This window comes from Xenopus tropicalis, chromosome 1 (assembly GCF_000004195.4).
Source record: "Xenopus tropicalis strain Nigerian chromosome 1, UCB_Xtro_10.0, whole genome shotgun sequence".
Taxonomy (NCBI): domain Eukaryota; kingdom Metazoa; phylum Chordata; class Amphibia; order Anura; family Pipidae; genus Xenopus; species Xenopus tropicalis.
In genome coordinates, this window is record NC_030677.2 from 213,056,173 (window position 1) to 213,068,205 (window position 12,033).

General features: G+C 52.0%; 1 protein-coding gene across 6 annotated transcripts in view; it reads left to right on the forward strand.

The window, feature by feature from the left end:
- LOC100489443 (protein unc-13 homolog B) overlaps positions 1 to 12,033 on the forward strand; it is a 158,435-nt gene that overhangs the window by 109,819 nt on the left and 36,583 nt on the right. For all 6 annotated transcript variants that reach the window (XM_031894975.1, XM_031894973.1, XM_031894972.1 and 3 more), the window contains 5 exons: positions 5,062 to 5,231; positions 7,288 to 7,403; positions 8,163 to 8,326; positions 11,023 to 11,173; positions 11,279 to 11,347. In XM_031894975.1, the coding sequence (XP_031750835.1) occupies positions 5,062 to 5,231; positions 7,288 to 7,403; positions 8,163 to 8,326; positions 11,023 to 11,173; positions 11,279 to 11,347 (670 nt within the window). The remainder of the gene's footprint in view (positions 1 to 5,061; positions 5,232 to 7,287; positions 7,404 to 8,162; positions 8,327 to 11,022; positions 11,174 to 11,278; positions 11,348 to 12,033) is intronic.

The following is a 12,033-nucleotide window of genomic DNA, read 5'->3' on the forward strand; positions in this document are numbered from 1 at the left end:
GAGTCAGTGCCCGAGTAGCTGGGAGACTGGGGGTTGGTATCAGGGAGGGGGGTACGTGCTGTGTAATACAGTCTGTGCCCCTGGGCTAATTACACCGCGCCCTTATACAGGTAATTATTGTACCTGCGCAATTAATTGGCATGAAACGCGGGCACAGAGTGGCAATAAATACAGCCTTGCCAGCCCGAGCCCCATCACACTGCTGAGTAAGTACAATGGCTGTCACCGGGCCGGCTGAATAGCTGTAATTTTCCTTTCTCCCCTCCGCGGGGCTATTATTTGTGCGCTGACATTTAGCGCTAATGATTCACTTACTAACACTCTCCCCTCTCTCAATATAAAGATCAAGTGCGGCCGCTTTAATGGAACGCGCGGTGTTAATTCATTATTCCCACTGCTGGAACGGAGGCTTATGTTCCTGTCCAGGCTGCTTGCCAACGAGCCCACACACCTACCTACTGTACAGAGGGGGCAGCGGAACCGCGCTCTTTGGTGCTGCTGGCTGTACCGCTGCTCAAACTGCCCTCTCCTAGCGTTAGCCACTGCCCTATTGGGTCCCCCAGTACCAGCCACTGCCCTATTGGGTCCCCCAGTGCCAGCCACTGCCCTCTCGTGTCCCCCAGTACCAGCCACTGCCCTATTGGGTCCCCCAGTACCAGCCACTGCCCTATTGGGTCCCCCAGTGCCAGCCACTGCCCTCTCGTGTCCCCCAGTACCAGCCACTGCCCTCTTTGGTCCCCCCAGCGCCAGCAACCTTCCTCTGGGGTCCCCCCAACATCAGCCACTGCCCTCTCGGGTCCCCTAGTACCAGCCACTGCCCTGTTGGTTCTCCCCAGCTCCAGCCACTGCCCTGTTGGGTCCCCCCAGCTCCAGCCACTGCCCTCTTGGGTCCCCTCAGCTCCAGCCACTGCCCTCTTGGTTCCCCTCAGCTCCAGCCACTGCCCTCTTGGTTCCCCTCAGCTTGGGGGCTTGGCACTCTGTATGGGGCCCCATAGAATGGGCTTAGGGTGGGGGGCTTGGCACTCTGTATGGGGCTCCATAGAATGGGCTTAGGGTGGGGGGCTTGGCACTCTGTATGGGGCTCCATAGAATGGGCTTAGGGTGGGGGGCTTGGCACTCTGTATGGGGCTCCATAGAATGGGCTTAGGGTGGGGGGCTTGGCACTCTGTATGGGGCCCCATAAAATGGGCTTAGGGTGGGGGGGCTTGGCACTCTGTATGGGGCTCCATAGAATGGGCTTAGGGTGGGGGGGGGGCTTGGCACTCTGTATGGGGCTCCATAGAATGGGCTTAGGGTGGGGGGCTTGGCACTCTGTATGGGGCTCCATAGAATGGGCTTAGGGTGGGGGGCTTGGCACTCTGTATGGGGCTCCATAGAATGGGCTTAGGGTGGGGGGCTTGGCACTCTGTATGGGGCTCCATAGAATGGGCTTAGGGTGGGGGGCTTGGCACTCTGTATGGGGCTCCATAGAATGGGCTTAGGGTGGGGGGCTTGGCACTCTGTATGGGGCTCCATAGAATGGGCTTAGGGTGGGGGGCTTGGCACACAGACATCCCCTATTCTGGGAATGGTACCAGGGCCGGATGATGCCAGGGAATCGCTGGGCACAGACAGACTGTTCCATTCCTGCTGGAGAGTAAGGAACCTTTATGGGGCATAGAGCGCATCACATTGATGTTATAGTTGGAGATGTGGCCCCCGGGCACCAGTGCAGTCTCCGTGGCTGATGTACAGTTGGCAAGTAGGTCACTGTGTCCCCATGTTCCAGCCCTGCAGCAATCACTGCTTGTACCCCTCCCCCCTATAGTGGCACATAGGTGGGGCAAGTGCCACAGGCCTCCTGACACATGGGGGCAGTATTATTGTGCCAAGCCAACTGGCTGCTTCTGATTGGACATGGAGACCTGCTATTAAGTCAGCATTGTGTCCCCATTGGTTCTGCCATGGACTTGCCTTGTGCATCTCACTAGCATCTCATTAGCAACGCTACCTCCTGCCTATTTCCCACATATACACAAACCTAATATTTTTAGTAAATTTGGGATGTGTTGTGAAAATACGCCTGACTTACTGAGGCAAATAAGGATAAAATTCAAACTTGAGCCAATCTCACCTATAATGGGGCCAGGTACCATCAGAGATTGGCCATCTCACCTCCCCCATATGGGTGGCACAGTCAGTGATTGGCCATCTCACCTCCCCCATATGGGTGGCACAGTCAGTGATTGGCCATCTCACCTCCCCCATATGGGTGGCACAGTCAGTGATTGGCCATCTCACCTCCCCCATATGGGTGGTACAGTCAGTGATTGGCCATCTCACCTCCCCCATATGGGTGGTACAGTCAGTGATTGGCCATCTCACCTCCCCCATATGGGTGGGACAGTCAGTGATTGGCCATCTCACCTCCCCCATATGGGTGGCACAGTCAGTGATTGGCCATCTCACCTCCCCCATATGGGTGGCACAGTCAGTGATTGGCCATCTCACCTCCCCCATATGGGTGGCACAGTCAGTGATTGGCCATCTCACCTCCCCCATATGGGTGGTACAGTCAGTGATTGGCCATCTCACCTCCCCCATATGGGTGGTACAGTCAGTGATTGGCCATCTCACCTCCCCCATATGGGTGGGACAGTCAGTGATTGGCCATCTCACCTCCCCCATATGGGTGGCACAGTCAGTGATTGGCCATCTCACCTCCCCCATATGGGTGGCACAGTCAGTGATTGGCCATCTCACCTCCCCCATATGGGTGGCACAGTCAGTGATTGGCCATCTCACCTCCCCCATATGGGTGGGACAGTCAGTGATTGGCCATCTCAGATCCCCCTGAAGGGGTGGGACAGTCAGTGATTGGCCATCTCACCTTCCGCATATGGGTGGCACAGTCAGTGATTGGCCATCTCAGATCCCCCTGAAGGGGTGGGACAGTCAGTGATTGGCCATCTCACCTTCCCCATATGGGTGGGACAGTCAGTGATTGGCCATCTCAACTCCTCCTGAAAGGGTGGGACAGTCAGTGATTGGTCATCTCAGATCCTCCTGAAGGGGTGGGACAGTTAGTGATTGGCCATCTCAGCTCCTGATGAAGGGGTGGGACATACAGTAATTGGCCATCTCCGATCCTCCTGAAGGGGTGGCACAGTCAGTGATTGGTTGGCTTTTGGTTAAAGAACCATTTCTATTAGCTGTAGCCAATCACAGGCTATTGTGATACTAATATCTACAGTTAGTACTAGTGGTTGTATTTATAGTTTATGTATGTGAGTGTATAGATTGGTAGGTGTGGGTTAGGTGTGCTGGGTTTACTCGGATGGGTTGAACTTGATGGACACTGGTCTTTTTTCAACCCTATGTAACTATGTAACTAACTAACTAACTAACTAACTATGTAACACTCTGGCACTGTGGGACTGTGGGACTGGGGCACTGTGGGACTGGGGCACTGTGGGACTGGGGCACTGTGGGACTGGGGCACTGTGGGACTGGGGCACTGTGGGACTGTGGGAGCTAGGGGACTGTGGGACTGTGGGAGCTAGGGGACTGTGGGACTGTGGGAGCTAGGGGACTGTGGGACTGTGGGAGCTAGGGGGCAGGAGCGAGATGGGCTTTTATTATCCTGCCCCAGGTATTTGTGGATAAGGGGCAGTAGTGCCAGCCCATACCCGCTGTGGGTATATCCCTTTTGCTCAGTAGGGTGCCATGGGTGGGGGCAGAACTGCTTAATAAGGTTCCAGCACCCAGAGTGTTACATTCCCGGCCTGCTTAGCGCCCCACGCAGGCTGTTCTGAGAAGGGCGGATAAGGAAGTGGTTAATTACTGCAATTTGTAGATGATTAATGATGCATCTAATTGTCACTTCCCTAGAGCAATAAATACCTCCTTTTGCCCTATTTCTGCATAGATACTTTTATTTCTGTTGCCTAGCAACAGCTATCCAGCTTGGAGCGTGAGAAGGAGGTGATTGTCAGGTCTGAACCCCCCCACCCCCCCAGGTCCTTCCATTATGTACTGGGACTTGCACTGTCTGTCTGTACAGGCTATGAGCGAACTTAGGGGGCTGTTCCTGCTGAATTGTGCTTAGTACAGGGGAATCCCTATGCTGCCATAGTTTTATGGTATCTCTCTGTACAGGCTATGAGCGAACTTAGGGGGCTGTTCCTGCTGAATTGTGCTTAGTACAGGGGAATCCCTATGCTGCCATAGTTTTATGGTATCTCTCTGTACAGGCTATGAGCAAACTTAGGGGGCTGTTCCTGCTGAATTGTGCTTAGTACAGGGGAATCCCTATGTGCCATAGTTTTATGGTATCTCTCTGTACAGGCTATGGGCAAACTTAGGGGGCTGTTCCTGCTGAATTGTGCTTAGTACAGGGGAATCCCTATGTGCCATAGTTTTATGGTATCTCTCTGTACAGGCTATGGGCAAACTTAGGGGGCTGTTCCTGCTGAATTGTGCTTAGTACAGGGGAATTCCTATGTGCCATAGTTTTATGGTATCTCTCTGTACAGGCTATGGGCAAACTTAGGGGGCTGTTCCTGCTGAATTGTGCTTAGTGCAGGGGAATCCCTATGTGCCATAGTTTTATGGTATCTCTCTGTACAGGCTATGGGCAAACTTAGGGGGCTGTTCCTGCTGAATTGTGCTTAGTACAGGGGAATCCCTATGTGCCATAGTTTTATGGTATCTCTCTGTACAGGCTATGAGCAAACTTAGGGGGCTGTTCCTGCTGAATTGTGCTTAGTACAGGGGAATCCCTATGTGCCATAGTTTTATGGTATCTCTCTGTACAGGCTATGGGCAAACTTAGGGGGCTGTTCCTGCTGAATTGTGCTTAGTACAGGGGAATCCCTATGTGCCATAGTTTTATGGTATCTCTCTGTACAGGCTATGGGCAAACTTAGGGGGGCTGTTCCTGCTGAATTGTGCTTAGTACAGGGGAATCCCTATGTGCCATAGTTTTATGGTATCTCTCTGTAAAGGCTATGGGCCAGGGGAAGCAGTCTGATAATACAAGACCCCCGGCCCCCCAGCTAAAGGTTTGCTCTGTCCCCGCAGCGAGTGCCATAACTCATCGGATCGCATTAAAGTTCGGGTTTGGGATGAAGATGACGACATCAAGTCCCGCGTGAAGCAGAGACTGAAGCGCGAATCCGATGACTTCCTGGGACAGACGATCATTGAAGTTCGAACACTGAGCGGCGAGATGGACGTGTGGTACAACCTAGGTGAGCGCCCCCCTGTGGCACAACCTGGGGTAGGAGTATAAATAGGTACAGAGCCCAGTAATGCCCCCCTGTGGCACAACCTGGGGTAGGAGTATAAATGGGTACAGAGCCCAGTAATGCCCCCCTGTGGCACAACCTGGGGTAGGAGTATAAATGGGTACAGAGCCCAGTAATGCCCCCCTGTAGCACAACCTGGGGTAGGAGTATAAATGGGTACAGAGCCCAGTAATGCCCCCCTGTAGCACAACCTGGGGTAGGAGTGAAATGGGTACAGAGCCCAGTAATGCCCCCCTGTAGCACAACCTGGGGTAGGAGTATAAATGGGTACAGAGCCCAGTAATGCCCCCCTGTAGCACAACCTGGGGTAGGAGTAAAATGGGTACAGAGCCCAGTAATGCCCCCCTGTAGCACAACCTGGGGTAGGAGTGAAATGGGTACAGAGCCCAGTAATGCCCCCCTGTAGCACAACCTGGGGTAGGAGTGAAATGGGTACAGAGCCCAGTAATGCCCCCCCTGTAGCACAACCTGGGGTAGGAGTAAAATGGGTACAGAGCCCAGTAATGCCCCCCCTGTAGCACAACCTGGGGTAGGAGTATAAATGGGTACAGAGCCCAGTAATGCCCCCCTGTAGCACAACCTGGGGTAGGAGTAAAATGGGTACAGAGCCCAGTAATGCCCCCCTGTAGCACAACCTGGGGTAGGAATATAAATGGGTACAGAGCCCAGTAATGCCCCCCTGTGGCACAACCTGGGGTAGGAGTATAAATGGGTACAGAGCCCAGTAATGCCCCCTGTAGCACAACCTGGGGTAGGAGTATAAATGGGTACAGAGTCCAGTAATGCCCCCCTGTAGCACAACCTGGGGTAGGAGTGAAATGGGTACAGAGCCCAGTAATGCCCCCCCTGTAGCACAACCTGGGGTAGGAGTATAAATGGGTACAGAGCCCAGTAATGCCCCCCTGTAGCACAACCTGGGGTAGGAGTATAAATGGGTACAGAGCCCAGTAATGCCCCCCTGTAGCACAACCTGGGGTAGGAGTATAAATGGGTACAGAGCCCAGTAATGCCCCCTGTGGCACAACCTGGGGTAGGAGTATAAATGGGTACAGAGCCCAGTAATGCCCCCCTGTAGCACAACCTGGGGTAGGAGTGAAATGGGTACAGAGCCCAGTAATGCCCCCCCTGTAGCACAACCTGGGGTAGGAGTATAAATGGGTACAGAGCCCAGTAATGCCCCCCTGTAGCACAACCTGGGGTAGGAGTATAAATGGGTACAGAGCCCAGTAATGCCCCCCTGTAGCACAACCTGGGGTAGGAGTGAAATGGGTACAGAGCCCAGTAATGCCCCCCTGTAGCACAACCTGGGGTAGGAGTGAAATGGGTACAGAGCCCAGTAATGCCCCCCCTGTAGCACAACCTGGGGTAGGAGTATAAATGGGTACAGAGTCCAGTAATGCCCCCCTGTAGCACAACCTGGGGTAGGAGTAAAATGGGTACAGAGCCCAGTAATGCCCCCCTGTGGCACAACCTGGGGTAGGAGTAAAATGAGTACAGAGCCCAGTAATGCCCCTCTGTGGCACAACCTGGGGTAGGAGTATAAATGGGTACAGAGCCCAGTAATGCCCCCTGTGGCACAACCTGGGGTAGGAGTATAAATGGGTACAGAGCCCAGTAATGCCCCCCTGTAGCACAACCTGGGGTAGGAGTGAAATGGGTACAGAGCCCAGTAATGCCCCCCCTGTAGCACAACCTGGGGTAGGAGTATAAATGGGTACAGAGCCCAGTAATGCCCCCCTGTAGCACAACCTGGGGTAGGAGTATAAATGGGTACAGAGCCCAGTAATGCCCCCCTGTAGCACAACCTGGGGTAGGAGTATAAATGGGTACAGAGCCCAGTAATGCCCCCCTGTAGCACAACCTGGGGTAGGAGTATAAATGAGTACAACATCATCGTGTGTAAAGCTAGGGGCAAAGACACACAGAGCTACTTAGTAGCAGCTACTTGTCACTGCTACAGAAGCAATCGGAGCTTTATGTTTCTGTGCGATGATTTCAGAGAAGCGAACAGACAAGTCGGCCGTATCCGGCGCCATTCGGCTGCAGATCAGCGTGGAGATTAAGGGAGAGGAGAAGGTGGCGCCCTACCATATCCAGTACACCTGCCTGCACGAGGTACGTCCCTATGGAGAGCGCTATTCTGAGACAATTTGCAATTGGTCTTCATTTTTTATTATTTGTGGTTATTGTGTAACTTAGCTTTATATTCAGTAGCTCTCAAGTTTGGAATTTCAGCAGCTATTTGGTTGCTAGAGTCCAAATTACCTTAGCAACCAGGCACTGATTTAAATGAGGGGCTGGAATACAAATAGGGGAGGGGTTTAATATAACAACAAGTAATAAAATGTAGCAATGACAATAAAATTGTAGCCTTATAGGGCATTTGTCTTTTGGTTGCCGGGGTCAGTGACCCCCTTTTGAAAACCGGAGAGAGGAGAAGAAGATAAATAGTTCAAAAACTATAACAAATAAATAATGAAGACCTATTGAAAAGTTGCTTAGAATTAGCCATTCTGTAGCCCCCCCCCCCCCCCCCCCCCCCTCCTACTTTAAACTCTGCCCATCAAAAGCCATTGCTGGCCAGAAGCATGTGCAGTAGTACCAGAACCAGAACCAGACTGGCTTCTAGTGCCCATGTTCCTGGCCAGCAAGCAGTTTGGGGTTAAGCAGCTGAACATGGCAGATAACAACCCCACTCTGCATTAGGGAGACAGGTACAGGGGGCAGGGCTGTTTGTGGGCGGGGTTACAGCATTTTTGGAGGAGGGGCTGTTCAGTTCTATCACGTAGACTGTAAATATCAACGTAATTCTGCAGTTAAAAGCCCCAGTTTAATACTGGAGAGTTATTATATCTCTCACTTTCTGCCCCGTAGAACCTGTTCCATTACCTGACAGACGTACAAGGAGGCGGGGTTGTGAAGATCCCAGAAGCCAAAGGGGACGACGCCTGGAAGGTTTACTTCGATGAGACGGCCCAGGAGATAGTGGACGAGTTTGCAATGCGCTACGGCATAGAGTCTATTTACCAAGCCATGACGTGAGTACCTCCCACGGTCCCCGGGAGCCGGGGACAGCCATCTCCGTGCTTATTGGGCTATTGTTACGGGTTAGCTTCTCTGTACATACAGATTGGGGGTATCAGTGCCTTTATTATCCCAGCACTGAGGGTTCTTATAGCTCCGCGTGCCGGCAAGGCGTCCCCCCAACCCGCTGATTGGCACCTATTGTTCCTGCCAGCTCCCATAAACTCTGCACAGAGATACTGGGGGCAGTTTGTGCTTTTTTTCCTCCCAAATTCCCCCAAGAACATACGGGTGCTTCTCCTGGAACTCTCAGTAGTGCCCAGCCGATTATTATTATTACCCCGTGTTTATATAAGGGCAGATATTCTGCTTCGGCCTATGGGGGCTGTTTAACCACTTTAGGCAAAGCGATGGCCTGACTGGATCCCTCTTAAAGGGGCCATACACGGGCTGATTTCCCTTAGACTGATACGGCACCGATGGGCCTCCCCGACTGGCATCTGGGGGCATGTTTACTAAGACTGGAGATAAATATCGCCAGTGATGTTGCTTATAGCAACCAATCAGCAATTAGATTTGAACAATCACCTACAAGTTAGAGACCAAAAGCAAAGATCTGATTGGTTGCTATGGGCAACATCACTAGTGATATTTATCACCAATCTTAGTAAACATGCCCCCTGGCCTGAAATTGGCCAGCTGACTACACGGGGCTGGGGGGCTACACAGGGCTGGGGGGCTACACGGTGCTGGGGGGCTACACGGTGCTGGGGGGCTACACGGTGCTGGGGGGCTACACGGTGCTGGGGGGCTACACGGTGCTGGGGGGCTACACGGGGCTGGGGGGCTACACGGGGCTGGGGGGCTACACGGGGCTGGGGGGCTACACGGGGCTGGGGGGCTACACGGGGCTGGGGGGCTACACGGGGCTGGGGAGCTACACGGGGCTGGGGGGCTACACGGGGCTGGGGGGCTACACGGGGCTGGGGGGCTACACGGGGCTGGGGGGCTACACGGGGCTGGGGGGCTACACCGGGCTGGGGGGCTACACCGGGCTGGGGGCCACATTGACCTGGGGACCACAAGGGCCTGGGGACCACACGGGGCTGCCCAAGGTCAATAGGACTCACAGCCAATTAAAATGAGCCCTCAAGCCCAGTGAAGTCCTAGAACCTAGAGCCGGTCATGTTGGCCAATCAAGATGGTGCCATCAGATTCTTTCAGCCCAAGCTGGTGCTTAGCTTTCCCTTTATCCAGCTGTTTCAGAGCAAATAGTGTGTGTGAGTGGCCCCCGGGGGCCTCATGTTGCTTTCTGGCTAATTACCCCGCGTCTGTTCTACCATTAACTTGTCATTTGGAGTTAACGAAGTTACACCAATAATGGGAAAGATTTAATCAGCATTTCTACTGGCTACAATCCAAATCCAATTTACCTGGGGATTGCTGGGAAGGGACGGGAGATAATGATTTTACGGTAACAGTTTTGCTCAGCGAATGAAACTAATCTGATTGGCTGTTGGTGTAGCCGCGAGGATTCCTGTCAGCTGTCAGAATGATGTGAGCTTGCTGGGCGTTACTGGGAGTTACTGGGGGTTACTGGGAGTTACTGGGGGTTACTGGGAGTTACTGGGGGCTCTGGGTTTAATGAAATGTGTATTCTGCCCTTTTCAACTGTATCCCCGTTGTTTGGACCTGGTGCTGTTGTTCTGTCGGGCAGCGTTGGATCGGCGTGTTGTTCATAGAGCTGAACTTTGCTGTTTCTCTTCCCCTTTAATTCTTTATGTTTGTAAATCTTTGCCCCGGTTTGCCCAGAGCCGGTGCCTACGCTGGGAGCTGGTACAGCACTGAGAAGCAGATGGTTCTACCCTATTCTGTTGGACTACATGGGGCTGTTTGTCCATCTGTGTTTTCTTGGCGCCTCATTCCTCTTCCTGCTCTGGTGGCGGTGGCCGGCGGGCAGACTTCTGGGGTTCATTTATCAACATTGGGCAAATGGTGCCAACCAATCAAATTGTTGCATTTATTGTTCTGCTTGCAGCTGACTGGAAAAAGCCAATCACTGATTAGTTGCTATGGGTTACTGCCCATGGGCAAGTTTGCCCAATGTTGATAAATGTGCCTGATGGAGAGGAATGCATTTTCATACAAAATCCGCTACTTGGTCTTCATTATTTATTTCTTAATTTTTAATTATTATTTTTAAGTTTTTAATCATTTGCCTTCTTCTTCTGACTCTTTGCAGCTTTCAAATGGGGGTCACTGACCCCGGCAGCCAAACCCTATTGCTCTGTGAGGCTCCAGTTTTATTGTTATTGTTACTTTTTATTCCTTATCTTTCTATTCAGCCCCTCCCCTATTCATATACCAGTCTCTCATTCAAACTTCTCCTTGGTTACTAAGGTAATATGGGTCCTAGCAACCAGGTAGCTGCTGAAATTCCAAACTGGAGAGCTGCTGGACAAAAAGTTTAACAAATATAAAAAAAACTACAAATAATAAAAAATGAAGACCAATTGCAAATTGTCTCAGAAAATGACTCTCTACATCCTACTAACAGTTAACTCAAAGGTAAAGTCGTGTGACCCTCCTCACTGGGTAACACTTGGCCGGGGCAGTGGGGGTATTTATGCAGAAAGTACCCCACCCTTTGACCAGAAAATGTAACCTTTAACCCTATAAACCCTGATCTGTTTTCTTTTCCTTCCCGCAGACACTTTGCTTGCCTTTCATCCAAGTACATGTGCCCGGGGGTCCCGGCCGTGATGAGCACCTTACTCGCCAATATAAATGCCTACTATGCACACACCACGGCGTCCACCAACGTTTCTGCCTCCGACCGCTTCTCTGCCTCCAACTTTGGGGTAAGTGCCAGCGAGCGTTGCCCAAGGATTATATTCATGTGGTGACCCCCCCAGGGGATTCTGGGTTTTCTCCCTGTAATCGCCCCTTTCCTTTTGCTTTGGCAGAAAGAGAGATTCGTCAAACTCCTGGACCAGCTGCACAACTCCCTGCGCATCGATCTGTCTATGTACCGGGTAAGTGATCCCTCGCACAATGGCGCTGATTGCCGGCTGGGGGGGGAATGTCTCTACGGTATAAATATCTCCCCTGCTTCCATCACACGTCCCATAATGCTCCGTCTCCCTCGCCAAACACTTACTTACTGAACGGAAGGATCTAATTATGTCGCTATTTAGTTAGGGGATTATAGGGGCGGGGACTTGGGCTTTTTATAGGGCTTTAAACAGCACCTCGGTGAGATAATAACTGCCCCGGGGGGGCAAGTCACACCCGGGACATTGTAATGATTAATATTACGTGTCCTTTGTTTTATTTGGGATTGGAACAGAAGAAGAGCCGGGTGTAATTAGGGGATCTGAATGCACTGGGAGAATGTGGGGAGCGGATACGTAATTTAGTCCTCATTTTATATATATATATATATATATATATATATATATATACACACACACTATGTAAAGCTGGGCATACACGGTCCGATTCTAGCTGCCGATATCTACCCGTATATGGGCAGCACCAATGGGCATCCCTGACCTGATCTCGATTGGGCAGGTTTGATTTCTCCGTCAGATCGGGGGCCGCATTGGCTCGTTAATGTGGTCCCCGAGCCGACAACGCCTATACCAACCGCTCTAATCCAAATAAGCCCAATATCGCCCCCCCCCCGTAGATGGGGATATTTGGAGAAGATCTGCTCACT